The sequence below is a fragment of the Neolamprologus brichardi genome, chromosome 15 (genome assembly GCF_056152115.1).
Source record: "Neolamprologus brichardi isolate AB-2024 chromosome 15, ASM5615211v1, whole genome shotgun sequence".
Classification (NCBI taxonomy): Eukaryota; Metazoa; Chordata; class Actinopteri; order Cichliformes; family Cichlidae; genus Neolamprologus; species Neolamprologus brichardi.
This window is the reverse complement of record NC_142118.1, coordinates 37,661,193-37,689,093: the sequence shown is the minus strand read 5'-3', so window position 1 is coordinate 37,689,093 and position 27,901 is coordinate 37,661,193. Positions and strand designations below refer to the sequence as shown.

The window sequence follows — 27,901 nt, the reverse complement described above, 5'->3', positions numbered from 1 at the left end:
GTAGACTTGACCTCACTGACGTTTGTTTGTCATGTTGCATTTTTTCAAATTTTGGTTTCTGTAACTACCTTTTGGGACAAATTAAGTTGATCTTATTTATGTTTTATTATAATAAAGAATAAGGAAATAATAATAATAAAAGATGAGCACAACAGTTTCATGCTTCACATGCTTTTCAAATTTATTTAAGTTTACAAATTGAGCCAAAGCTAATTAACAACACCTGTCCAAAACAGAAAACAAAATGTCATGTGACCGAAGGCAATGAGATCAAGCACACTGAGGAGTGCAGCGACAGGCCAGGTGGGCTTCTGCAGTATCCCTCAGGTCGATGCTCTTCTCGAAGAAGCTGCTCATACCAGAACGGTTCACAGTTGTTTCTGCAACAGTGAAAAAAGAGAAGTTATTGGAGACTGTACGTGATACCAAAACAGAGATAATGTTTTTCAAAGAAGCTTTCTTGCAACTCACCACTGGGCAGGCAGTGAAAGCCAACGTTGACGGTAGTGGTTCTCACTGGGATACAGCCGGGCAGGCACTGCAGCACAGGCTCAACAGAGTAGCATTTGGACTCCACACCTTCAAAGATCACCTGCTTCTCCAGCTTCACAGATTCCTGCTTGATGGAACACTCTGGAAGAGTGTAGAAGGTGAAGGTAAGTATTGTATGTGTGCATTGTTTGATGCCAAATATTCATTGTTTGTGTTGTGACAGTTTGCATTGCAGGTAATGTTCACTTAGAGAAAGGTCAAGGAAATACTGCAAGGATTACCGGAGGGATCACGGCAGGTGTTTGAAGACAGAACCCAGGAGTGGGCGTAGCTGATGGCATCCTTGGTCACCTGTTCACTGGGTGTGCGGTACTCATCTCCGACATTTCCGCTTGCCGTTCCACAGGCTCCACAAGTCTTTCCTTTCATCCAGTCTGCAATTTTAACCTGAAATAAAAAGGTTCAGATATTAGTACAATGTAGATTAAAGCAGGTATACAAATAGGAAATTTCCTCAGAAAATAATAAATATACATATTAGATATATGTATTATCAGCATTTTTTTGTATTACCCTCAGCTCGTTGAAGCCAAGGAAGACCTCCTGAAGACCATGGGTGGGTGCATAGAGAGCAATGCCTTCATTTGCCGGTCTGATCTGTATCTTACCTAAAGTAAGTGCAAATATATATAAGCATGGTTTCACAATCTGGCAGTTCAATATTTTTGTTAAATTAAAAAAACAAAACAAAAACCTGATGGATGCAGGTATGGCAGGTTGCTTTTAGGGACTTCGACTCCGTTAACCATCACCACAATAGCGTTGTTCTTCCGATACATGTCCACATCGCTGTTGAGAAGCAGTTCAAATACATGTGATTATGTTTTTTGGCTCACAGGCTGACCATTATTTCTTTTCCACATAAATCCTGGCTGCTCTTACATGTCTGAAATCTTAACATTGATCTGGTTCTGATCCTGTACTTGGTCTTTCTTCAGCAGAACCATGAATTTGAGTTCTGGTGTGCAATCCTGAGCCAAGACCTGGTAGCACGAGTGTGGCAGCTCATTTCTAGCTTTCCTGTCATTGAATGTGGTCAGTGTGTTGTTGATGAGGGAGCATTCAACTGAAATGGAACGAAAAGGAAATCACAAGTCAAATCACAGAAATATGAAATCTGTTTTGGGTTTTTTTGTTGTTGTTTTTTGTTTCTTTAAAATATTTTTTACCTGCGTTAGCTTTGGTAACTAAATAGGACATCTTGTCAGCCCAGTTGTCCCGGGATGCTTGCAGCTCGGCGGCAGTGTTTCCAATAGGTAAAGCAACAGGTAGACACATCCCACGCTTGTAAACGATCGCCTGGAATATTAAACAGTCAGAAAGTAGTTAGAAACACTCTGAGTGACAAAGTGCATTGCAAACATTTTCAGTGCATACAGAAGAAGGGGCAACAAAACTGTACCTTTGGTGTGTGCATCACGATATTCATTCTTGTCTCTGTAGCAACAGCTGCAGTCAGTTTGATCTGATTACGAGGATTCTTGGCCTTTGCGTAGTTTACTCCATATTCTTGACCAATAGGGACCATGGATTTAAACGTCCTAGACAAGCATAAAGGTTACTGAGTGTTTTATAAAGCTTTAATCAGTTTTCAGTACAAACGACAGGTTCGAGAGGATGTCAGAAGAAAGTAATTGCTATGCACTGCCATCTGCAAAATGTCTGCAAAAGCTTTTTGATAAAAGCACTGATTATATGCATGAATCAAAATAATGTCCACAAGTTTACCTCTTTGCGTAGCGCTTTATGCTTTTTGGCAGTTTGTCCCAGGTCAGCTTCATGCGGGCTGCGGGCTCATGGCCCAAAAGACCAGTTTCAACTACAATCATGATGGAGTATGGCTTGCAGTCAATACCCCAGGCAATCTTGGCCTAAAATAAATTTCAATGAGTTAAATCCTAAGCATCATACCTAATTTTAGTTGGTTACTTCGTCATAAGTTCATGATGTTTACCATCAGCTTGTGCGCGCTCAGCTGCACAGCGTCGGCACAGATTCTCCAGTTGTCCTTCTCAGCGACTCTGGCAAAAATCAGCTGCACTCTGCTGGTCTGTTTGTCCAGGTAAGCTGCTAGCTGGTATCCCTGGACCTTGTGGTCGACTCTCACGGCACGGATTGAAATGGACATGGCAGGAGTGAGTGTGTTAGCGAGGTACTTGGCCTAAAAGTGAAAACCAGAGGTTGATATTAATAATTATGTTCATTCGCAGTTTAATGCGTAACACCGTAAATATCTTCATTTGACTGATCACCTTATTGTAGATGGAATCGAAGCTGCGGGCACTGCTGTGACTGCTGCGGCGCTGTGTGGAGATGGCGTGCTGCAAACAAGGAAACCACACATTTAGCCTGCTTAAACAGAAGACATGACGGAGCTCTGATGTGATGCCTAATAATTACCCTGTGGACGTGGTTCTTTCTGAACTTCAAGGCCAGCAGTTGTTGCTGTAATAGGAAAAGTAAAATAAGTGCCCCACATTCTATAAAATTCCACACACTTCTGCATGCTGCAAAGAGAGGATGATTCACCTTGGACTCAGCACTGCGCAGAGAGGAGCTAGAGCTTGATGACTTGCTCTTGCTGCTCTTGCTGCTCTTGCTGCTCTTGCTGCTCTTGCTGCTCTTGCTGCTCTTGCTGCTCTTGCTGCTCTTGCTGCTCTTGCTGCTCTTGCTGCTCTTGCTGCTGCTGCTGCTGCTACTGCTGCTGCTGCTGCTGCTGCTGCTGCTGCTGCTGCTGCTGCTACTGCTGCTGCTGCTGCTTCTTCTTTTAGATGGGCTGAGCAAGTATGAAGCACTGGCGTTGTTCACTCTGGTGGACGTCGTGATAATAGGAGCAGCAATGTCAGCCATCTTAGGTCTGGAGCGAGAGGAGGACCTAGAAGAAGATCTGGAAGATGACCTGGAAGATGATCTAGAAGATGACCTGGAAGATGATCTAGAAGATGATCTGGAAGATGACTTGGAAGAAGATCTGGATGATGAAGAGGAGGAAGAGCTTGAGGGAGAGCGGCTTGACTGAGAGCTGCTAGACTGGGACTTTCTGGAGCGAGACCTATGGGAACGAGAGCTGGATGACTTGGAGCTGCTGGAGCGGGAACTGGATGAAGAAGACTTGCTGGAGCTAGAGCTGGATGAAGAGGAGCTGGAGGAGCTGGAGGAGCTGGAGGAAGATGATGTGGTGTTCTTGAGACCAGGTGCCAGTATTTTCTTGATTTTCAAGAGGACATTCTTATCCTCAAGAGCTTCCTCCTCTTCGCTCATGTCAATCGCTTTAATCATATTTTCTGCTGCTTTATCTCCGACCTGAATCTCAACTTCAATCTTCTCAATGACTGGTCCAGAAGCTGGAATATAAATTAAAGAATAATAATTAAAAGCAAAAACAGGACTTTTCCACAATGTTTTGCAAATTTGTTAGGTTAAAGCTTCAAGTTCACCACTTCCACTTGCCTGGAGCAATCCTAACAGAAGCAGCATGCTTTCCGATCATAGCGTAGAGAGGGCAGGCTTTGATGTAGGCAGCATTGTTTGATTCAATCTCAGCGTAGGCCTTGAATCCTAGCGTTCTGCTTGAAGCACGGAATTTCTTCCTGTAGGTTTTAGGGAATTTCATTTTCCTCCCAATCTTACGTGGCAGGTCAGCAGGAATGATTTCAGATGACGCAGACTGTAAAACCACAGCAGAGATCGCCACGTTTATTTCAAACAGTTAAATGTTGAAAATAGGAGGCAAGTGAACCAAACTTACCATTCCACCAGTCATAGATGATGCCATCCTGGAGATCTTTGAGTTGAGAGAGGCCTTTGAAAGTTGTGATGCAGCTTTAGGTGAGATCAGTGGTGTGCTTTTTGCGGCTGGGAGGTCTTCCACATTTCTTGCAATGGCAGAAGTCTCAGCGCTGTATGAGAGAAAAAACCCCACCCAATAAAACAGATGCCGAAAAGGACCAAAAATCTTTGAAATGCATGGCAATTAGTGACAAGGCATGTACATACTGTGCAGATGCAATTGTGTTAATGCCCTGGAGAGACATGAACTCAACCTTAAAGTTGCCCTTAACAATGTCAATCCTTGCTTTTATCTGTGCAGGAACAGCTGTGTAAACTTTGGCTTTTGTCATCACTGCAGCCTGGATTAAGGCGGTGTTCACACCCATGACTGCATAGGTCTGCATGGCAACACTGCATAAAGACAGAAAATATTTATTCATTAAGAGTTATCTCTGAATTCATTCATTGAACTGCGGAGAAGAAGCTTCTCAAGCTGTTGTGTACCTTGGAGCAACTGTAGCCCTCAGTTGGATATCGGACTCCAGAAGCTGGGAAACCCGGTAGTTGACAGGCAGAGGTGGTGACATGGTGGCTTGGACTAGCAAAAGAACACAAGAGAACAATATATTTTTCATATCAATATCAATATATTTTTCCCTTTTGTAAACTTGTAAACTGTCCAAATGAAACTTACCTTGAATGGATGCAGCAGCCACAGCTGATGTAATGAGGCTGATCTCCATGGGCAACCCAACAGTGGTGGGAAGGATGCGACGGAGCTCACCGAGCAGCATTGGTTTAGCAAAATATGTTGTGTAACCAGACAGCACAGAATTCACAGCATCTCTGAACATGTTTCTCAAAGGTCCACTTGCAAACTGTGAAGACAAAGTTGCTTATTAGTTTCAACTTAACATAATGCATCATTACTAAGAAACCATATGAGGCTGTGGGAGAAACCGTACCTGGATAAGCTGGTCAACCTTGGATTTGTCAAAGTTGGCAAATGCAATTTCTTGTCCGAAGAGCTTCACATACATAGAGGCCAGAGGTTGGCTCGAAGGATTAGCCCTCCACTCAGAAAGCTATTGTGGGAATAAATTAAGTTAAAAACAAGTAAAAGAAAAGTCAGCTCTCATGAAGAAAATGTGCCTCAGAATCCCATTTTCACTCTTGCCACAGTAGTTCAACTTACAGCTCTCATGGCTTGTTTAATCTTGGTGATCCTGTCTGCATTCTCAGAATTTTCACGTCGTCTTTTCAAAAGAGCCTCCTGGATTCCCTCAGTCCTCACTCCAACCTGCAAAGTACGTTATTGAATGCATTCGATGTATGGTTTACATATTGAAGCCATTGAATTGCATTGCTGAGTGTTTGTTTTAGTTACTTACTTAACATTTAAACGTCTTACCTCAAAAGCATCAACATAAGCTCCGGCCATGTAAGTACGGGCTTTGGCCATAACCATTCTTGGTAACACGGTTGCAGCGTCATTAATGAAGACGGCGCTGGCGGCAGCACCCATCATCCAGGCATCTGGCAGGCAAATGGATAAACATCATCACACCACATGCACAAATCTAAGGTGTGCAACAGCAGGTTATTTATCTGCTATCTTCTTACTGTTATAGGTATCCACATGGAAGGCTCGGCTGTAGCGGAAGCTCAGTCTGCCTACTTTGGGGTTGAGGAACCTCAAGGCAACAGTACATGCTGCAGCACTTAAAATGGAACAAGGGGATATTTGAGATTCGATAGACTAGCATGCATAGATATAAAGCATCTTAGAAACATGAAAATCATTTAGGTTCTTACACAGAAGCGTGGTCAGGGCATGTGGTCTTGGTCATGGCCTTCATGTAAGAGTAGACAAAGCTAACGACCTGCAGGTTCTTTTCTTTGATCAAGGCTGTGGAAATGCTAGCTGCTAGACCCACGGGGAGCTTAGTCTCAAAGAGCACCATGGCAGCAACCATACGGAGTTCTGCGTGGAGATGCTTTTCCATGAGCAACTGAGCAGCTATTTCCTGGACCTAATGAGAAAGACCGATTATTCTAGCCCCAACTGAACACACAAAATAGGTCTCAAGTATATTTATTGCTATTGATGGTAGGAATCAGAAAATGTAGTCTCACCATCTTGGGTTCCCTCTTTGCAATTCTCCTCATGGCCAGAACAGCGTCAACCTGAACTTTGAGTGGGACTCGGGCAGCAGCACTGCCAAAGCCAGGCAGGAACTTCATGATTGTCTTAAGGCTAGCAGGATGTCCAGCGTTATCCAGGCATTTGAGAGCGACAGTGAGCTGATCGATGTCACCTGTTTCAACAGCCTCCGCAACCTGTCTATGTACAGGCTGTGCAAGAATGTAAAAAAACATTAAAGTCACTGATGTCAAAATTGAACTTTAGCAGAATAAAACGTGTTCAAATAATACATACCGTCACAAGATCAGATGAGCAAGATGGATGCGCTTTACAGAACCTGGAAATTACAGTGCCCCAGCCCAGCATCACAATCTCGTCGAGCACAGCGTTACGTTTCACTCTGTGGTTCTCAGCCAGGCTCTGAAAAGTGGTGAAGACACAATATAAAACTGATTTCATGTCACTGCAAATATATAGGAAAGCTTAAAAACAAGACTTACTCTGACAAGTTCGATGGTTTTCTGGTCAGCTGTCACAGACTGCAGACATTCCAAGAGAGCCATAGCAGCTTCAGTCTCACTTAACTCATTAGCAAGGAGCTTCTCAATGAGGAACTTAAGAGCAGCATGAGTGCGAAGGTGGGGGACAGCATTCAGTAGCCAGTACCTGGGAAAGAGGAGTACAATACCATTATCCGTGTCATGTTAGTTTCTTGGGCCTTTGCTGAATCAAAGCTGCACTTACCTGTGATCAGGTCTAGATTTAAACTGAGCCCAGAGGGACTCAATAGTCTCGAATCTGGCCACACGCATCAACTGGATGAGCTCAACAAACTTCAGAGGGGCATCTTCATGGACCTTGGCCACGTTGGAGGCTACCAGGTGGTTCAGAGTGCTGACAATCTGTGAGGAAACAAACAATACAGATGAAAAGGTTTGTGGATACAGGGTGAATTCAGAAAAGGCTTTTTCCAAGTAAATGCTGCAGTACCTGAGCCTCGGCATGGGTGACCCTCAGAAGATGGATGGGTGTCTGGAGAATCTCGCTGCCGTGCTCGTACTGCAGGGATCCGCGTTGAACATAGGTGTATCTGGCATGATCCACGGGCGTGTTCTCGATATCCAGGAAGGTCAGAATTTGCCTGTGAGGGGAGATAATCGTTCAATCAATGTGGCACAATGCTTATAAATCTGTAATGAAGTATATTAGTTTAGTTTAAACCACATACTTAGACTCCATCTGAGCAGCGCCATTCAAAATGTTGAAAGGTGAGAACTCGATGACCTCTCTGGCAACAGCCTCCATAATCAGAGAACCACTGGGTGCTGGCTTCATGATGTAGTTATAGGAAGCAGTTCCCTTCAGGCTCTTTCCTCTCTGCAATTATAAAACCAACGCAATCTTCAAACTGCCAGCATGAAGACTTCTAGAAGAGAGATTATGAAACAACTAGAAAATGCCCTTACAGCTTGACAATCATGGCATTTCTCTACGTGTTCCAAGCCGATGTCCTTCATGATTTTCTCCTGGCAGAGGTTCAGGTCCTTGGTCTTGGTCAGATGAATGCGTTCGGCCCTCATGTCCTCCCTGATGACATAGTTGGTCTTGCACACACCGTGAGCTCCAGACTAGATCACAAAATACAAGCAAAATATAGATTGTTGTTATTTTCCGTCAATGTTCAAGCATTTTGTATGAAGGACCTAATGAAAGCGGGGGTTTTTGTACCTCTTGCATCTCGTAGACATTCTGTGTCTTCTTTACATTCAGCTGCAGGAGGTTGATGATTCCCCTGTAGATGTTCAGCACTGTTGTGGAGACACCAGCCGGTGCAGACACTCTCCCGACAACGCCATTTGTATACTCAAACTTGATCGGTGTCGAGAGCTGAGTAGCCAGGGCTGTGGTGAGCTTGGTGGCCGGACGGAAAGGATCTTTGGGCCAGATGCCACTGTACTCCAGCAACTGAGGGTCTACAAGCTGCAGAAAATAGAGGAGAAAGAGAGAGAAACAAGCTATGTTTCAAGTTGTCTGTTTCAATAATCGTTCATTTTAATTCTGCCTGGTGATCTGTACCTTCAGAATGTAGTCGTTGGCACTTGTTGCACTGATCAAAACTTTGCTCTGGATTTTAACCCCAGCTCGAGCCAGGCCCTCTTCCTGCAGGCCGGCCATAAGAACCGCTTCATATTTGTACATGTAGGTCTTAACAGAAGCGAATCCTGGGGCTGTAAAAAAACAGAAAAAGAAACAAAGTGCATTTCTAAGATGAGGGAGAAGCTTTCTCTATTAACTGACAGTGCCTTTTGTGTTTAACGTAACAGGACAACAACATACCCAAGTTGGACTGGTCCCCCACTGTAACATGAGAAGAATAAATGTCAATTTGGTGTCACAAATGACAAGAAATAGGGAAGATAATTTGTAAAGGGATAGTGATACTAATTTATGTAAAATTTATGCTATTTTGCCAGAATGTGCTTAACATTTGGCAATTAGCATTGTTATATTCTGGCAGCATTAAACTGCTAGCACTGGCAGCAACAATTCTTCTCAGCTGCAAGTCTATTGAAATTCTTATTCTTAGTTGTTATCAACTAACAGCCTTAAAACAGGCTGTTTTTTCAGAAGATGAATTTTTAGTTCAATTTAAGAACATTTAGTTGTAAATAATTCCTACTCACCTGCGAGAGCCACAGCAAGAGCTAGTAGAAGCACCCTCATGGCTGGTGGATGTGAGGATCTGCAGGCAGAGGCGTCCTTTTTAAGCAGATTTTTTGCTGACGTTGCCTTCAAATGTATCATTAACTAAATGCCGGTTGTCTTTGGTGTTGATGTGACCATGCCCTGATCATACAGATTAGACAAAGTAAATAAACTAATAGGAAACATCACAGATGTGACAAGTTGTATTGACCTGGCTCTCACCTTTCACAAATTTCCAGAGATTTCCCAATATCCCAATATGTTTTTCTTCTATAGCACTTCACGCATTTTAAACACAATCGGTTTTCTAATCTTAAGCATTTCGCTATTTTCATAGGTATTTTAATTTATGAATGAATAGAAATATTAACATACCAATATTTCAACATCCTGTAAAATTAGTTTTATGTGTCCACTGTTTTCAATAAGCGATTTAACTCAAACCATTGGTTTTTTGGTGAGATGCTTTAAACAACAATTACTGGACAAAAGTGAAATAATTATCTCATGCAGATATGATTTGTTTCCACTTAGTAATTCAGTGAAATGTCAGTTTGCCCTGGCAGGTGACCTTTTCACAGTCATGTCATCTTGCTCCTGCGACCGGCCATGACCAAGAGCACCTTTAAAAAGTCAATAAGCCAACACATGTTGACTTAACAACCGCGGTCACAGGTTTTTTTTTTAAGAAAAGAAATTATCTAATTTAATAAAAATCAAATGAGTAATAAAAAAATTTATATTGAAATTGTGAGTTCTGTTTTGTCTTGGGTGGATTTGGGATGCCAGGAACAGCTAATAAGGCATCAACAGATATAAAAGCTCATGCACACATTTTCAGAGGCTATTAATATACTTAAAAAATAAGTGAGAGTCGAGTGACAAATTCAAATGCAGTGTAATTTAAAAAAAATTCAATACATTAAGGCCATATGTTTTTTAAATGTGTTTGATAAATATTAGAACAAGAAACAAAAATCAATAAAACTCATTAAAAAACCCTAAATTTAAATCTACTAACAGAAAATTCAAAAAGGATTCAGACCACAGACTGGTCAGGACTTATTGAGGCGCTACGTATCCACATGTATTGATGGCATTTTGTAACTACTTATTAACTGATCTGTGTTTTCTCATTTAGATGTAAATTGTTTCAGTGAAACATGATTTCATGATTTCATGACTTCATGATTTTGTGAATTGCAAAATTGTTTTGCAGATAACACAAAACAAAGAATATTTCATTCAGATGGGGTTAGCACCATGATGTTTATTAACAGGAAAAGGAAAAGGTTCATGTCTACAAGCATCAGACACAAAGTGTGACAATGAAATCACCACACCTATTCTTCTGCATCACACTTCTCAGTGTGAGTCCTGAGGCTGATACCAGCCGGTATAAACAAGTCCTGTCCTGTTTGTTGGTACCTCTTTCATTTGTCTCTATCAGTGAATGAGGACGAGGTCACGTTTCCCAGCCATTATGAGACACAGGCTAATTTCAGGTCTGCCCCCTCCCCTCCCCTTTTTGACTTGTACACACAATAAATTTATAGTATTTTAAATGAAGTTCTACAAGCAATTCACATGTTCCAATAATCTGGTACCCCAACACCTCTGATTGTTTTTAACTTGTGTGCAAAATTATTAATCCAAGTGTTACAGGGTTATTTATACTGTTGAGATACAATTATTATTCTATATACAATTATAAAGAATAAATGGATAAATAACGATGCTCAGCAATGCTGGATAAAACTGTAAGTAGATCTGAATCTCTGCCAAAGAAAAATTAATTCCAAAATTATTTCACCAGCTCATTTTTATATTTTCAATAATTAAAATTGGGTAGAAAAAAACATCAATTCAGCTAAATGTATTTATTTATTTATGCTTTTTAGAGATATTCAGTGTTTTGCTCATGACCAGCTGTTCTTGAAGCCAAACAAAAGCTGCAAATTTCACGTTTGAACAAACATCACAATTTGTAATGTTCACGTAATGCCACATTATTACACCCCGAGTATAAAACACATCATCGTTTCATCTGGTGCCCAACATCTTTAGCAGGTTAGCTTTTGCCAAAATGTCAGACAGTTGTTCATTCGGATGCACTAAAAACTGGACACAACATGCAGAGGGTGACACTGGGAGCAAACACCTCCTCCTCACCCTCACGTACACACAGAGGGTTTTCATTGGACTCCTGACATCTGCTGGCTCTCCTGTGACGGCCTGATTGGCAGATGGTGTGCAGGTCATCACATGCTGATATTGCTCCCCTAGCTGCTGGGTGTTTCTTTTCTCCTCTCTTTGTTACAGTAAAGGTCTTCTCCTCATTTCGACCAGTTAAATTACCTTCAAAATCCTTAAATTCTTCTTTTCTGTTGTTCATGAACAGATGATTTTAGTTCACATGTGCTGAGTTTTGTGAAAAGCGAGGGAGTGCTCTTGATGCAGTGCCCTGGATCAACTTTTTAAGGGACTTCTAAGGAAACACTGATGATAAAGAGTTACGATATTGCTATTATTTGACAATTCTGCACACATAAATGAAACTTGTTTTACATGCATCTTAGAGAATAAATGTCACTAAAAAATTACTTCAAAGATGTGTCACAATAGCACTCGAGCACAGCTATATACCAATTACAACAAACCATTCAGACCTTTATGTCTTTAGGACATGTATACTTTTGGTTAAGACACATGGTTGTTGTAATCTGGCTTCACAGATAACTATAACTGGATCCATCTCAATTGAAGTACTGTATATAGTGTTTTTTTTTGTTTTATTTTTTAAATAAAAGGCCAAAGGAAGCACAACACTCGAAATACCTGTATTAAGTTTCCTTAAAAGCATGCAAATAAAAAGAGATGACTCACATTAAATATCAAAGCTTTCAAGAGTTTCTTTGTAAAGTACTTATGTGGTACTTTATGATGATCTGAACAGACAAAGCGACAAAGACACATTGTGTAACTGATCAAAGGAAGCGAGGGTGATAATGGGTCAGATTGACCCATATCATAATTGGGGAGGTTAGATCAGAGTTCATCATTTGGAGATGTCAATATCTGTCAATATTTGCCTGGTTTACTTTGACCTCTGTTGGCAGCCTGGCCCACTTTTTCTGTAATATAGAAATATATCTATTTGGAATTTTTCTAGCGACTTGCATTACTTTGTTTTCTGAAGCTGTACGGTTAAATGACAGTAGAAGTTTGTCCCATCTCGCACGCCGTAGGGCAGCTCACAGTCGCACGGGTTCACTCTGCGCTAAAATTTTCCTCTTTCTGCTAAAGATGTTGCGCTTTCTTGTGGTTTTGTGCTCGCTGCTGACCGCCTGTAGGTCCAGCGTGTGTCCGTGTGAGAGACCGGAGCTCTGCCAGCAGATCCGCGAGGAGAAAGACTTCGAGGTAAACTTAGTTGACCAACCTGTTGCTGCTAAAACTTGGCCGAAAAAAACAAAAAACCTTTGAACCCTCCGCTCATCGCTCATCTGAGACACTTTAGAAACAGTGTGGTGGCGTAAATCACGTAAGTGTTGGTGCTGTTGGTGTAAAAGCTCATCGGAAACAGGTGAAATCACGTTTACTCTGATTACAAATGGCAACAACTGCAATGAGCTAAGGCTGCTGTTTGGTGCTGCTCGCCTCTGTAATAATAAAAGTTGGTCTTATGATGGAGGTGTGACTCAGTAGCTACTATTAACCCTGATTCTTTGATCCCCATGATAGAACAGAGAAAACCCGACTCATAGTGATTAAAACATTTATAATTCTTTTTATTCAATCGTCTTCCGGTAGAGAGAGAGCCCTGCACAGTCCTAAGCCAGCTGCAGAAGCTCTAACATTAGAATTTAAAAACACATATAGGTGTTATTTTGGTACTTTACACGTCACACAGTTTCGATACAAGCACTCCTTATATGGTACAAGTTCCTCTTTTCTGTCTGGCTTCCTGTATTTATTAATATACTTGTATATTTCTACACTAACTTCCTGTTTTTCACTTAGTTTATGAGTCAAAAGTGGCCTTGCTTTACAAACCTTCATTATTAAAGTACATAAAACAATATAATAAAGAAAATAAGCACTAAGGATATATTAATTACATGACACCTGTCCTCTTTAGTGTTGCTTACAGGTGTAAAACTAAGGCTCGTGGCCCAGATTCGGTCTCTCTCTTAGAGACCATCCTCAGGTGACACTAACGGGGCTCCCAGTTAGGCGAGCTCCCAGCTCTGTGTGTGTGTCCAGGGACCAGCTCAGTAGTCCGCACACACACTGAACTTCAGTATTCCCCAGTAAGGGTAACAAAGCAATCCCACCAACTTTATTTTGTTGTTGTTTTATGCCATAAAACATATAAATAGAACTTTTTAGCTCTTCTGTTTCTTCCGTGCTGATAAGAATGTGTCCGTACCTGCCTGGAGGTCGCCCCTGTTGGAATAATACTCTAAACACAGTATTTTCAGTTCCCATTTACAAGGGAACTGAAAGCCCTGTTGGAACACCAGGGGCTTTTCTGTTAAAGCTAAATATATTCAACTTCATAAAGTTCCACTGTGCTTTCTATAAACATGTATTTATGTTTGCTCTGCTGAATGCAGGATGTTGTTGACCAAAAATCATTCAGGCAAATAGTTTCAATAACAGTTTATTTGACATCAGTAGTGCAGAAGAAGTGCAGAAGAACAAGGATGGTATTTGTCTACATTTACCTATTTAACCAGGAAGTCTCCAGAGGTTAAAATTAGGGGTGGGGGGAAAATCGATACTGTGTAGCATGGTGATATTTTGTTTGCTAATAATGTGTCGATACAGGGACAGCAGAAATCGATATTTTGTTACAAAAAAGGTTTTTGTGCTCTGACTTCAGAGCATGTTGATCCTTTTTCTGAGCAAGAATCCTGACATTCCTTCACTGTCCAAATGTGTTTAACTTGTTTTTGGCAGCAATAAACATGACAGTTTACTAATTTTAATTTAAGACATGTTTTATTTTAATTAAGTTTAAAACTTTTTTATTTAATGTAAAATGATATTTTGTTTTAATTTACTTTCAAATTCTTCAGTTGCTGAAGGGGCTGCATAGTTTTCATAAACTGCATAGTTCAGAATAGCTATAATTGTACCAGATGGTTGATTCAGTTAAGTTGGACTAGACTGTAATACAAACCGTTCAGTTTGTCAACAATAAAACTGAAATGAGAGAAAGACTGAGTGTGAGACTTTGATATTAGATAAAATGAATATTGATAAAGTTTACCTTTATGTACAGAATCTGAATATCGCAAAAAGTTTTTAAAAGTTGCAATAATATCGTATCGTGCGTTAAGTATTGTGATAATATCGTATCGTGGGATGTCTGGTGATTCCCACCTCTAGTTAAAATCTGGTTTTCAGGGGAGGCTTGACTGAGAATGAACATCATCATAAGGTTACAAAATTATACACTCGACCATATAACTCTCAGATAATCAGTAAATCCTACTTTAATCTTCAGTTTCTGATTTATTTTTTTTAGACAGCTGTTCAGTAGGTATACCAGATGTTCCTTTACACATATAGTACTTAACAGTTCTGACCTTTCAGTAAATCCTCATCATTAGCTTTGCTATTATGCCACTGTATGTGTTGTAATTGTGTGCGTTCTTCGTTTTCAGGTGTTTATATTTGACGTGGGTGGGAAGACGTGGAAATCCTACAACTGGAGCATGGTAACAACGGTGGCAGCGTTTGGAAAATATGATGCTGAGCTCATGTGTTACGCTCACTCCAAAGGTGCACGGGTCGTCCTCAAAGGTAAGATGACTTTCTTTATTGTACTAACAGCTGACTGGAGTTTACCTACATGTAACTAAATATCTGTCAGTACTTGCACTGATGTTGTGATTTTCCATATTTCATTTTTCCATTTATAGTGGGGCAAAAAAGTATTTAGTCAGCCACCGATTGTGCAAGTTCCCCCACTTAAAATGATGACAGAGGTCAGTAATTTGCACCAGAGGTACACTTCAACTGTGAGAGACAGAATGTGAAAAAAAAATCCATGAATTCACATGGTAGGATTTGTAAAGAATTTATTCGTAAATCAGGGTGGAAAATAAGTATTTGGTCACCTCAAACAAGGAAAATCCCTGGCTCTCACAGACCTGTAACGTCTTCTGTAAGAAGCTTTTCTGTCCCCCACTCGTTACCTGTATGAATGGCACCTGTTTGACCTCATCATCTGTATAAAAGACACCTGTCCACAGCCTCAACCAGTCAGACTCCAAACTCCGCCATGGCCAAGACCAAAGAGCTTTCGAAGGACACCAGGAAAAGAATTGTAGACCTGCACCAGACTAGGAAGAGTGAATCTACAATAGGCAAGCAGCTTGGTGTGAAAAAATCAACTGTGGGAGCAATCATCAGAAAATGGAAGACATACAAGACCACTGATAATCTCCCTCGATCTGGGGCTCCACGCAAGATCTCATCCCGTGGGGTCAAAATGATCATGAGAACGGTGAGCAAAGATCCCAGAACCACACGGGGGGACCTGGTGAATGACCTGCAGAGAGCTGGGACCAAAGTAACAAAGGTCACCATCAGTAACACACTACAACGGCAGGGAATCAAATCCCGCAGTGCCAGACGTGTTCCGCTGCTGAAGCCAGTGCATGTCCAGGCCCGTCTGAAGTTTGCCAGAGAGCACATGGATGATACAGCAGAGGATTGGGAGAATGTCATGTGGTCAGATGAAACCAAAGTAGAACTTTTTGGTATAAACTCAACTCGTCGTGTTTGGAGGAAGAAGAATACTGAGTTGCATCCCAAGAACACCATACCTACTGTGAAGCATGGGGGTGGAAACATCATGCTATGGGGCTGTTTTTCTGCCAAGGGGACAGGACGACTGATCCGTGTTAAGGACAGAATGAATGGGGCCAAGTATCGTGAGATTTTGAGCCAAAACCTCCTTCCATCAGTGAGAACTTTGAAGATGAAACGAGGCTGGGTCTTCCAACATGACAATGATCCAAAACACACCGCCCGGGCAACAAAGGAGTGGCTCCGTAAGAAGCATTTGAAAGTCCTGGAGTGGCCTAGCCAGTCTCCAGACCTCAACCCCATAGAAAATCTGTGGCGGGAGTTGAAAGTCCGTGTTGCTCGGCGACAGCCCCAAAACATCACTGCTCTTGAGAAGATCTGCATGGAGGAATGGTCCAAAATACCAGCTACTGTGTGTGCAAACCTGGTAAAGACCTATAGTAAACGTTTGACCTCTGTTATTGCCAACAAAGGTTATGTTACAAAGTATTGAGTTGTATTTTTGTTATTGACCAAATACTTATTTTCCACCCTGATTTACGAATAAATTCTTTACAAATCCTACCATGTGAATTCATGGATTTTTTTTTTCACATTCTGTCTCTCACAGTTGAAGTGTACCTCTGGTGCAAATTACTGACCTCTGTCATCATTTTAAGTGGGGGAACTTGCACAATCGGTGGCTGACTAAATACTTTTTTGCCCCACTGTACGTCCTGTGACTGTTCAGTTCACAGCAGCACCCCTCACCACTTTTTATTTTAATAGGAAATTTATTGAAACATATGCAAACATACATGGAATCACAATACACAAAGAAAAAATAGATTTTTAAAATTCTAACAAGCTTAAGAGTCAATATTCGGTATTACCACTTTTATTTCTCAGCAAAAAACCCTGAACTTTCTTAAACACGATTTCTTTCTGTCAACAATCACTGCTCTGCACCTCTCCTGACCTCCTCCTGTACATACTGGTGATGGTTTGAAGCAAAATACAAATTTCAAATTTGGATTCACAGTTGTAGATAAAGAAATTAGAACAATTTGTGCATCTTTGTCACAGATTGGTAACAAAGTGCCCAAAGATAATATTTAAAATGTGTTTTTTTTTCTGACAAATTGTTATGTGTAGACACAACCCTGGTTCATCCCTTCAATTAGCTGCATTTTATGTCCGAGTGATTCATAGGTCAGTGTGTGAAAACGATCAGATACGAGGACTGATGAGGGAACAATCAGCCAATGTCCAAAGAAAGACTGTTGCTCAAGACAACTGAAATAAATTGCAAGAAAGTGTGGATATAAAGAAACCAGGCGTGGCTCAATACTTTTGCACGGTACTGTATGTGGTGCTTCTTCTCATTGAGTTTTTGTACATTTGTCTATCTTTTTGTGTCATTGGGTAAAGGCGACGTCCCCCTCTCCTACCTTGTGGACCAGGACAACAGAACTGCGTGGATAACAGACAAGGTCACGTTGGCCAAGAGTCAGTTTATGGACGGGATTAACATAGACATTGAACAAGCTGTGGAAGAGGGCTCACCAGAGTACTATGCCTTAACATCTCTGGTCAAAGAGACCACTGAGATGTTTCACAGGGAGATCCCAGGATCTCAGGTAAAGCGGAACGACTGGGCACTCGGAGACAACGGTCATTTTCCAAGGCCAGTCTCTCAGTTTGAATCCATACTAAACCCAGCTTCACCAGTCTTCACAGGACCTGCTTAGTTTTCTATATCGTTACAAACACATCATCCACTATAATTATCTTATCTGAGCACTAAATCAGATAAAAAGTCATTTGGCAAGACTGGGTAAATGAATAAAGGCCTATGAGCTCTTTCTGAGTGATTTTAAAATTATCATCGTGTTGATTTTTACCTTTTCCTGATTCCTCAGGTCTCATTTGATGTCGCTTGGTCACCAAAATGCATTGATAAGCGCTGCTACGATTACGTAACCATTGCCGAATCCTGCGACTTGCTGTTTGTGATGTCCTACGACGAGCAGAGCCAGATCACCGGCGACTGCATTGCGATGGCAAACGCTCCTCTCCGTCAGACACTCGATGGTTTGTGGTTTTATAGTAGAACAGGAGAAAGGCGTGTTGTTGTAAATCTACTTGAGACAATGACATGAAATACTCGGTGTCGTTCTTCGTAGCTTATGACCAGTATTTGAATCTGAAGATCAGTCCAAAGAAGATAGTGATGGGAGTGCCGTGGTACGGCTATGACTATCCATGCCTCAACTTTTCCCAGGTAAGAGATTGTTCGTTAAAAAAATAAAAGTGAGGATTAGTTTGTTGTTGAAGGTTTTTGAAGACCAGCGATTTCTCTTCTGAAACATCTTCCTGGTGGATCTGCTTTAGACTGGACTGTGGCAGTCCTCTGACTTCTCTCACAGTGCCACTGCAATGTCGGTGTATTTGTATATAAAATGTCACAGCAACTATCAGACGAGCTGCAGTTAAACTTGATAAACACACTCGCGATCCTTTAAATGCTATTATTTATTTTACTTTGTCTCAGACTGTCATTCATTTAGTCCATAGTTTAACTGGATGTCACACGTCTGTATCATGATGCTATGATGATGATCTCGTCTTGTTCCAATCCTGCACATGCTGTGCTGTTACTGGAAAACCTCATCAGCTCAAAGTAGAACTAAAAATGTAAAGTCTGGTTTTGTTTGTGTCAAACAGATGGTGTGGGACAGACTCGCCCGTCAGCAGCATTTTTATTTGTTAAGAAAAAAACAACAAAAAAACTGCAACATATTTTTCTCCTGAGCATTAAGCTCTTATTTGCTATGCATGTTGAGTTTCTTCTAGATATTTATTGAGATTATTTGAAACTGATAAGTACAGAAACTATTCAATTCAATTTTATTTATATAGCGCCAAATCACAACAAAAGTCGCCTCAAGGCGCTTCATAGATACAGAGAAAAACCCAACAATCATATGACCCCCTATGAGCAGCACTTTGGCGACAGTGGGAAGGAAAAACTCCCTTTTAACAGGAAGAAACCTCCGGCAGAACCAGGCTCAGGGAGGGGCAGGGCCATCTGCTGTGATTGGTTGGGGTGAGAGAAGGAAGACAGGATAAAGACATGCTGTGGAAGAGAGACAGAGGTTAATAACAGATATGATTCAATGCAGAGAGGTCTGTTAACACATAGTGAGTGAGAAAGGTGACTGGAAAGGAAAAACTCAATGCATCATGGGAATCCCCGGCAGCCTACGTCTATTGCAGCATAACTAAGGGAGGATTCAGGGTCACCTGGTCCAGCCCTAACTATATGCTTTAGCAAAAAGGAAAGTTTGAAGCCTAATCTTAAAAGTAGAGATAGTGTCTGTCTCCTGAATCCAAACTGGAAGCTGGTTCCACAGAAGAGGGGCCTGAAAACTGAAGGCTCTGCCTCCCATTCTACTTTTAAATACTCTAGGAACAACAAGTAGGCCTGCAGAGCGAGAGCGAAGTGCTCTAATAGGGTGATATGGTACTACAAGGTCATTAAGATAAGATGGGGCCTGATTATTTAAGACCTTGTATGTGAGGAGCAGGATTTTGAATTCAAGGAATCACCTTTGAACAGAATGTTTAAAAAAAGGTGTATCCTCGAACGGGGACACGATGTTTGTTCATTCAGCTGAACAAAGGCGGGATAATGACATTTGTATAGGTTATTCGCCGATAGCATTACTAACCTTGCCCAGTGTGGGCCATATGTGATATGAGGCCACTTCTGCCTGTTATTATAACACACCATCATTTCTTTTCTCACACCAGGAGGGCGTGTGCTCTATAGAGAAAGTGCCTTTCCGTGGAGTTCCTTGCAGCGATGCTGCTGGAAAACAGAAACCGTACAAGTGGCTCATGAAGCAGGTCAACAGCTCGATGTCAGGCAGGCTCTGGGACGACGAGCAGCAGGCTCCCTACTTCAATTACAAGGTGCTCAATTTTCTTTCATATTTTAAGGATAAATCCTTTTTCTTCTTGAAGTATACAAATGCATGGATAAGGTGTTAAATGTGCATTTAAATATTTGGGTTTTAGTTCTTTTGCTTCCAGGCGAAATGTTTTAGGTCTCGGACCAAAAAGGCAATATGTGCAAGAAAGGATCTGTGCACTGTTTAGCTCCAGTTAATATTTAAATCAAATATTAATATGCAAACCAAGATTTCGACTGATATGATCGTCTCTTCAGGCTTGTGTTCTTTGTATTTTGCCAAGTTTAAGTTTGACTAGCTTCATGCCTGCATGGCGCTTGTATTTCAGGGAAGAGCCGTTTATCTGGATGCACTGTTAAAGTACAGCAGTGTCACTTCCCAAACAGAAGGAATTAGCCTTCTGAAACAACTAAACATTTCTGCTATTTGCCCACAGGGTGGACGGACAAATCTTTTCAGACCACAAGATGGCGCTATTATCAAATTTATGTTGTTGCTTTTCTCCTCAGGACCAGGACGGACAAATCCATCAAGTTTGGTACGATGACCCACAGAGTATTTGCCCAAAGGCGGATTCGGTGATGTCTAAGGATCTGAGGGGTATTGGCATGTGGAACGCCAACATCTTGGACTACAGTGATAATCCGGTCGCCAGGCAACAGACAACAATGATGTGGAACGCTCTTTTAGGATGCTAGCCGTGCACGTGACAAACCATCCCAGAGCCCGCCTCTGTTTGTTGCTAAGTCAACACCTCCCTTTGTAGCAGTAAAGGGGGCATTCGAGGCATACTTGCACTTGAGAGTTAATTGTTTCTTTTATTGCTGCTGCCTTTGACTGGGTTACATTCCTCTTTGCTAAGCGAAATAACTGATTCTCTAAAAAGGAAAGCCAGTCTTTAAACGTCCCTACACTGAGCTTACTGAGATTTATGCACTTTTAAATAAATAAAACTTGTTTCTAATAAATCTTTGAATGAAATTACAGAGTAAGCAGTGATATTTTGTTATCTCAGCACATCAGAGTTTACATCATCTGAGAAACCCAAACTTAAATCGACTTTATAAAACAATGCAAACCATTTTGGTCCAATAAAATGACATAACTAATTAGAAAGACGCATTCAAGTCCAAAATAATTAAACCAGAAAACCTGTTTTTCACGTGCAGTTTATTCTGAACTGGGTGGCGCTGCTCTGGACTTGTGCCCCGTGCTGTGGAGTATTTCCCATCAGGCCGGGATGAGACTCTTCTTCTGAGCCAGCTCAGCCTTCAGGGCTCTGAGCTCGGTGGCCGCCTGTTTTCTCAACTAGAAAAACATTCATAGGAAACACAAGAAAATGAGCTCTGCTGTGATCTGTGATTAGATGATTTTATTGATGATTAGGGCTGCCACAAATGATTATTTTGATAGTCGACTAGTCACCGATTATTTTTGCGATTAGTCGACTAATCAGATCATCATCCATTGGATATAAAACTACAGCTTATTGCACCAGCAGCATCTGCTCTTATATAACTATCATTAGCTTACAGCTCTAAGTGTTTAAGGTATGTGCTAACTCAAAATAAAGACAAGATGATAGTTTATTTTTTAATGAAATTTGCAGATTGTTTCGGTGAAGTTTAAAAAACTCCTTGCTATCTAAAATATAACAGGACACCAGAGTATATTCTCCAGCATCTCACACTTCTGATCATCAGCTGTCTCATTGACATTTATTCAGCTGTGTAAAAACTATAACTTTAATCTCAGCCAAACCGATTTACTCAGGAACAAATAAAATACTGAAAAAAGCCAAACAATAACATTTTTAAGTTATCTAAGTAACTTATATATGTTTAACCTGAGTAGCGAAAGACGGCGGTGGGTTTGAAAACGATTGCCGGGAGTCCGGTGTTCTCACAGTGAGCTTTGCCCCCGGCTAGCTATCGAGCTAGTGGGTAACAGACATCTCCGAAAACGTCGGAGCGCTTTTGAAAATATGTGGTGTCTTGATAAACTGAGCAGATATTTGAGGTTTACACAGCTACATTCTCGCCTGAAAATATGTTAAACGTTTATTTTGTGACCCAGAAAGAATAATAAGAGTAATATTAAAACTAACTAGCTGCCGCTAGTTGACAACTGCGCTAGGCCGCGCTATGAATTCTGGGACACAGCTTCTTCTTCTTCGGGGTTTAATGGCAGCTGGCATCCTTGTACATGCAGTGCTGCCATCTTCTGTTTCAGTCCGTTATTACACTCTTAAATCCTACTACTTATTCCTGCGTCTTTTGTGATCTTACAAAGCTTCAAACGACGCGTCGACTATTAAATCAGTCGTCGTCGATTTTGATAGTCGACGTAATCGTGACTAGTCGACTAATCGTGGCAGCCCTATTGATGATATGTCTCTTGACCAACCAGCTCAGGTATTTTAATAGTTTTCATACATCACTTACCTTTATCTCCGTTACCAGCTTCATCTTGGCATCTTCTACCTTCCTCTTCAGGTTGTCAATCTCGTGGCTCTCAGTCATGATCTGAATGATGAGCTCGTTCTGTAAGGGATAGTCCGTCATTAAGTTTATGGGTGGAAAACTGTTTATGGACGAGTGGCCATTTGAATTAGATACACCTGTTCAACTACCCGTTAACACAAATATCTAAATCAGCCAATCATATGGCAGAAACGGTGCGTTTAGGCATGTAAGCAAGGTCGAGATGAGCTGCTGAAATTCAAACTGAGCGTCAGAATAGGGAAAAAAGATGATTTATCATTTACTACCTGACTGCTGGTAGTAAGACAACAAATTATTTCAACTATTATATGCTTGGTTGAAGGCTACAGCAGCAAGAACGCCACACCGGCTGCCTCTGAGGGAAGCTGAGGCTACGCCAAAATGGAACCATTAGACGATTGGAAAAGTTTTGCCTGGTCGGATTCAACTCTATTTCTGCTGCAACGCTCGGATGGTAGTGTCAGAAACTGGCCCCTGTTAGTACCATTTCATCATTTTTTAAACACCACAGCCTAGCCGAGTGTTGTTTTTGGGATGTGATGGAACAGGAAATTCAAATCATGGATGTGCAGCTGATAAATCTGCAGAACTGTGTGAATATGAACCAAAATCTCTGAGGAACGTTTCCTGCATCTCGTTGAATCTGTGCATGAAGAATTGAAGCAGTTCTGAAAGCAAAAGAGGGTCCAGCCCAGAACTAGCAAGGTGCAAGTAATGACTGGTTCATTGTACAGACCTGAAACTGAGCCACTGAGATTTTATATTAATACTGAAGATGCATTTTAAAAAAAGAAGGGAATCGTGTGGTTAGTAGAGGTGGGAATCACCATACATCCCACGATTCGATATTATCACAATACTTAACGCACGATACGATATTATTGCAATTTTTTAAAATATTTAGCGATATTCAGATTCTGTACATAAAGGTAAACTTTATCAATATTCATTTTATCTAATATCAAAGTCTCACACTCAGTCTTTCTCTCATTTCAGTTTTATTGTTGACAAACTGAACGGTTTGTATTACAGTCTAGTCCAACTTAACTGAACAACCATCTGGTACAATTATAGCTATTCTGAACTATGCAGTTTATGAAAACTATGCAGCCCCTTCAGCAACTGAAGAATTTGAAAGTAAATTAAAACAAAATATAATTTTACATTAAATAAAAAAGTTTTAAACTTCATTAAAATAAAACATGTCTTAAATTAAAATAAGTAAACTGTCATGTTTATTGCTGCCAAAAAAAAGTTAAACACATTTGGACAGTGAAGGAATGTCAGGATTCTTGCTCAGAAAAAGGATCAACATGCTCTGAAGTCAGAGCACAAAAACCTTTTTGTAACAAAGTATCGATTTCTGCTGTCCCTGTATCCATACATTATTAGCAAAAAATATCACCATACTACACAGTATCGATTTTTTCCCCCACCCCTAGTGGTTAGATTGTACCTTCATGGAGGATCTTCCTTGGTGTCTGGGCTTTGCTCTGTTATCTCGGGCCTGCAGCTGATGCAGGACTTTGTTGTAAAACGTCTCCAGTTCTTGTCTCAAGTTTCTCAAGTTCTCGTCCAATGGCGCTGTGGCCTTCTTGGCTTCAAAATATTTCTTTTTCCAGCTGTCACGTGCTTTATGTTAAAAGGACGGAGACAAATTGGTTAACAACTTTAACAAAAAAAAGTTTCACTAAATTGTTAGCGCTTTAACTCAGATTGGAGAATAATTAAAAGCCTCTGGTGACTGGTGCTGACCTTGGTTCCTGCGGTGTCTGTTCTGGGCTAACAAGTCTTTCCCCTTTCGCAGCAGCTCTTGTCGCGTCCTCTCCAGCTGCTTTCTCTCCTCCCGTACCAGCTTGATTTCACTGATTAGTTCTTCCCCTTTTAAATAAAAAGCCCGTCAGTTGTACTAATAACAATCAGCATAAAGCCTGCAGATACATCCGGCTTACTGTTTGTGTGAAGGACTGGAGAAGCAGCCGTTTCATGGGTGACTGTGGCCAAGTCTAAACCTGAAGGTGGTGATACGCATCTGGCAGGCTGAGACGACGGAGCTCGACTTTCTGACAGCTTCACAGAAAAACATCAGAAGATTATCCTGCAAAGTGTTTTTCTTTTGTGGATCCATGTTTTACAAAGAGCACTGAAAAGGAGATGATCATGTAACCAAGATATATTTTGTGTTTTTTCTAAATGTCACACGTTACCCTGGCTGTTCGATTGTTTCTGATGGACTTCAGCGCGTGTTCCACTTTTGATTTCCCAACCCTGAAAAACACACACAAGTAGTTTCAGTCGTGTCCATGGAGTAAGAGGTTTTTAGGTCAGTATGCTGGCTGCTCGGTACCCGTCTGTTAGGGAGAAGCCTGAATCTCTGTCCTCCAGGGACTCCGCCACTCCTGAATGTCTGGCTGCTCTGTTTCCTCTTTGGTTACGTTTCTTCTTTCTGCAGCTTTCTTCTTCCTCTGGCAATTCCTTCACCTGAGCTGAATCAGCCACACACTGCTGGAAATCTGTAAGCAGAAAAACTGCATCTGTCTTTTCTAAGAGTTTCAGCAAATGGATATTTTATAGCATCAAATACAAGACGACGACTTCTTCTTTTGGCTGCTCCTTCTAGGTGTCACCACAGCGACTCATCTGCCTCTTATTTCACCCTCACATCCTCTTCTGTTACACGAACCCTCTGCATGTCCTTCGTCACCACATCCATGAACTTTCTCCGAGGTCTTCCTCTTTTCCTCCTTTCTAGTTGCTCCATATTGCACATTCTTTGTCCCACATATCAACTGTCCCTCCTCTGCGCATATCCAAACCATTTTAGCTTTGCCTCTCTAACGTTGTCTCCAAGCTGCTCAATCTGGGATGTCCCACTAATGTATTCATTTCTAATCTTGTCCATCTTTCACTCTTGCTTTCATTGTTCTGTCACAAATGGCGCTTGTCTCCACCCACTCCACCCTGTTCGTGCTCTCTTCTTCACCTCTCTTGTGCACCGTCTATTATTTTGGATGGTTGACCTCAGGTATTTAAACTCCTCCACCTTCACTATCTCGACTCCTTGTAACTTCACTCTTACACCTTTCTCCCTCTCATTCACATGTTTTCTGACTTTCATGCCTCATTTCTCCAGAGCATACCTCCACCTCTGCAGCCTTGCAGTTGGGGTGTGTGCAAAGCAAGCTGGGGTGCCCTTTGCTTCTGCTCTTGTAAACACTCTTGCTCTGCTCTCCTGATGAAGGAGAGAGTTTCACCTTCCTTCTCCCCGCCTCCTTCTGAAGAGCTGTAGCTCCTATCATCCCCTTCTTCCTCCTCTTCTTCTAGCTGGTGTGTGGGAGGTGGCTGATGGGAATACTGGGGGATATGGGGGAATTTGATGGGCTCCTTTGTTCCTGTTGCCTGGCTGCACGTTTTGGGAGGGTGGTAATAGATCTGGTGGTCTGGGGAGGTGCTGGTGGTGTCAGGGGTGAGAGACCGGGAGCAAACGCTGCTGTCATTCTCCACAGCGGGCAGCAAGTAAAGCTCCGGCTGCGTGGCCTGCTGACAGGTGACAACAACGTGTTACTGGAACCAACTCACTACATAAAGAGAAGCATCATCCGATTAAATGTTTAGATTTAAGTATCCAACACTGACTCTACGTACATAGGGTGGGGCGAACACTTTCACTTTCAGGTCTTGCTCCTGTTTGCTTTTGACCTGCAGCAGACAAGAATTTGGAAGCTGTAAAAGGCACGGCAGTAAAAAGTCTTGCCCGCACACACGTTTTACACCCTTTGCTCTGAGCAGTAAACTGTCTGTGCCGTTTCTCTCTATTGTGTGCCTGGTGAAATACAATCAGCTCTACAAAGGAGCACTAAACAGCCAGCTGCACTCACCAGCGCCAGACTGCGCCCCACACATTTAAGGAAGGAGAATTTGTTGACGCTCCTCCGTGCACCAAGGAGAGCGCCCAGCTCACTCCTAAGAGTTTTCAGGGTAACATCAGGATAAACCCTAAGGTCACAGAAAAGGAGAGGTGGTGTCCACGTTAAAAAAAGAATGATAGTCAGGATTGTTCAAGAAAAAAGCTGCATGTCACCTATCGAGTGCTCAAATAAATTTGACTTATCAAGTTCAAAAAGCAAAATGACACGTTCAGCAACTGTAATACTGTCATTTTTCAACTGAGACTTGGAGAAATTGTATCATTGCAACACTTTTAAAGCACTGAACAATGTTAAAGCAGTCTGACATTGTTATCAGACAATTACGTTACTGAATTTCCTAAGAACAAAGCCTAAGTAATACAACATATCTCAGTATCTTTTATGTCCAGAAGTGTTAAACAATCCTTATCTTGAGTTTTCTATATTGAAACAAACATTTGCGGCAGTTTCACCTGATGAAGCCGGCTGATACGAAGCTCTCTGTGGCTTCAGCAGGGACTTTATTGAGCTTCACATTCCACTGGTCAGCTGGCACAAACAGCACATGGAGCTCCAGAAGCTGCACACGAATGCAAACATGTTAACACGGTCGGTTTGCATCATCAGGCATGTGTCTGTTTGCTTGAAAAAAATAATTTTGTCATTTTATTTCATCCTTAAAAAGAAAAAAGAAAGAAAAGAAAATACCTTGCAGCTGTGAGGTCTCCTGTCCTCTGTATATCTCGCTGACGCGAAAGACAGCTCCATCAGAGAAGGAACAGAAACACTGGAAGATTTCTGCTCTTGTGCTCGGAAGGCGTGCACTGCTAAGTTCCCGTCTGTAGTAATCAAACACCCTCAGTTGTCCAGTGAAGTTTCTTTTACGAGAGTGCCAGCAGTGGTTGCTCTGCTGCGCATCATAGCTGCAGAGAAAAAACACATGAAGCCGCTCATCTGCGATGACCACTACGGGCGCAATTTCTTCCATATTTACTCTCTAGGGTTAATATATATATATATATATATATATATATATATATATATATATATATATATATATATATATATATATATATATATATATATATATATATATGTGTGTGTGTGTGTGTGTGTGTGTGTGTGTGTGTGTGCGCGTGTGGAAAGAGTATGGAAGCGTTTTCAACACCAGGGGGCGGAATTTCCATTTATCTGGCGCTCCTTTCTGGTATTTGTGGGAGTTGTAATTTTTAAAACTTAAATTTAACTTTTGTTGTTGGTGATTATCAGAGAAACCGTCTGGAAATGCATAACAAAGGCGATGATTATATGCTTTATGAATCTCGTTTTCAGTAATACAGTTTTCAAAATAACGAAAAACTATTCTACTGTGAGGTTTCTATTGTTTACAAAACAGTAAAGTAAAGAGTTCGAAAAGTTGACATTTTCGAACTTCACGCGAAGGCAGCAGTACTTGACACGCCTTTATACAAAACCGGAAGCTCGTTGTTGATGAAGTAGTTAGCAAGTGAGCTAGCAACAACCAATTTTCTAGGT

General features: G+C 41.3%; 3 protein-coding genes across 3 annotated transcripts; 1 reads left to right on the top strand and 2 right to left on the bottom strand.

Moving 5' to 3' along the window:
• Window positions 1–155: 155 nt before the first annotated feature.
• Window positions 156–9,193, bottom strand: LOC102780224 (vitellogenin-2-like). The gene is made up of 34 exons (XM_087852834.1): window positions 9,154–9,193; window positions 8,807–8,827; window positions 8,546–8,697; window positions 8,198–8,449; window positions 7,936–8,097; window positions 7,698–7,846; window positions 7,460–7,610; window positions 7,214–7,371; window positions 6,970–7,135; window positions 6,764–6,889; window positions 6,460–6,678; window positions 6,139–6,356; window positions 5,947–6,044; window positions 5,735–5,859; window positions 5,519–5,623; window positions 5,289–5,408; window positions 5,018–5,201; window positions 4,828–4,921; window positions 4,549–4,734; window positions 4,301–4,451; window positions 4,003–4,219; window positions 3,082–3,896; window positions 2,953–2,997; window positions 2,805–2,873; window positions 2,507–2,713; window positions 2,281–2,423; window positions 1,955–2,093; window positions 1,722–1,851; window positions 1,435–1,618; window positions 1,247–1,341; window positions 1,066–1,160; window positions 774–939; window positions 472–633; window positions 156–380 (listed from the first exon to the last, which is right to left on the bottom strand). Exons 1-34 carry the CDS (start codon window positions 9,191–9,193, stop codon window positions 271–273), a joined length of 5,454 nt encoding a protein of 1,817 aa, XP_087708960.1. The 3' UTR covers window positions 156–270.
• Window positions 9,194–12,423: 3,230 nt separating this feature from the next.
• ctbs (chitobiase, di-N-acetyl-) lies at window positions 12,424–20,934 on the top strand. The gene is made up of 7 exons (XM_087852833.1): window positions 12,424–12,595; window positions 14,848–14,986; window positions 17,408–17,616; window positions 17,899–18,070; window positions 18,163–18,260; window positions 19,793–19,954; window positions 20,463–20,934. Exons 1-7 carry the CDS (start codon window positions 12,482–12,484, stop codon window positions 20,649–20,651), a joined length of 1,083 nt encoding a protein of 360 aa, XP_087708959.1. The 5' UTR covers window positions 12,424–12,481; the 3' UTR covers window positions 20,652–20,934.
• On the bottom strand, window positions 19,468–27,275 carry spata1 (spermatogenesis associated 1). Its single transcript, XM_087852832.1, is given in 13 exon segments — window positions 19,468–21,201; window positions 21,204–21,261; window positions 22,398–22,496; window positions 23,914–24,089; window positions 24,213–24,338; window positions 24,410–24,527; window positions 24,665–24,725; window positions 24,805–24,970; window positions 25,598–25,994; window positions 26,103–26,156; window positions 26,336–26,453; window positions 26,839–26,945; window positions 27,074–27,275. Coding segments are annotated over 13 exon segments (1,629 nt in total). The 5' UTR covers window positions 27,134–27,275; the 3' UTR covers window positions 19,468–21,112.
• Between the last annotated feature and the right edge of the window lie 626 nt (window positions 27,276–27,901).

Coding starts and splice junctions, on each gene's coding strand:
- LOC102780224 (XM_087852834.1), bottom strand. CDS start 9,193: ATGAGGGTGCTTCTACTAGCTCTTGCTGTGGCTCTCGCAG. Junction 5,860..5,946: donor CCATGTGGATACCTATAACA/GTAAGAAGATAG, acceptor TTTGCCTGCCAG/ATGCCTGGATGATGGGTGCT. Junction 2,424..2,506: donor TGAGCGCGCACAAGCTGATG/GTAAACATCATG, acceptor AATTTATTTTAG/GCCAAGATTGCCTGGGGTAT.
- ctbs (XM_087852833.1), top strand. CDS start 12,482: ATGTTGCGCTTTCTTGTGGTTTTGTGCTCGCTGCTGACCGCCTGTAGG. Junction 12,596..14,847: donor GCGAGGAGAAAGACTTCGAG/GTAAACTTAGTT, acceptor CTTCGTTTTCAG/GTGTTTATATTTGACGTGGG. Junction 18,261..19,792: donor CATGCCTCAACTTTTCCCAG/GTAAGAGATTGT, acceptor TTCTCACACCAG/GAGGGCGTGTGCTCTATAGA.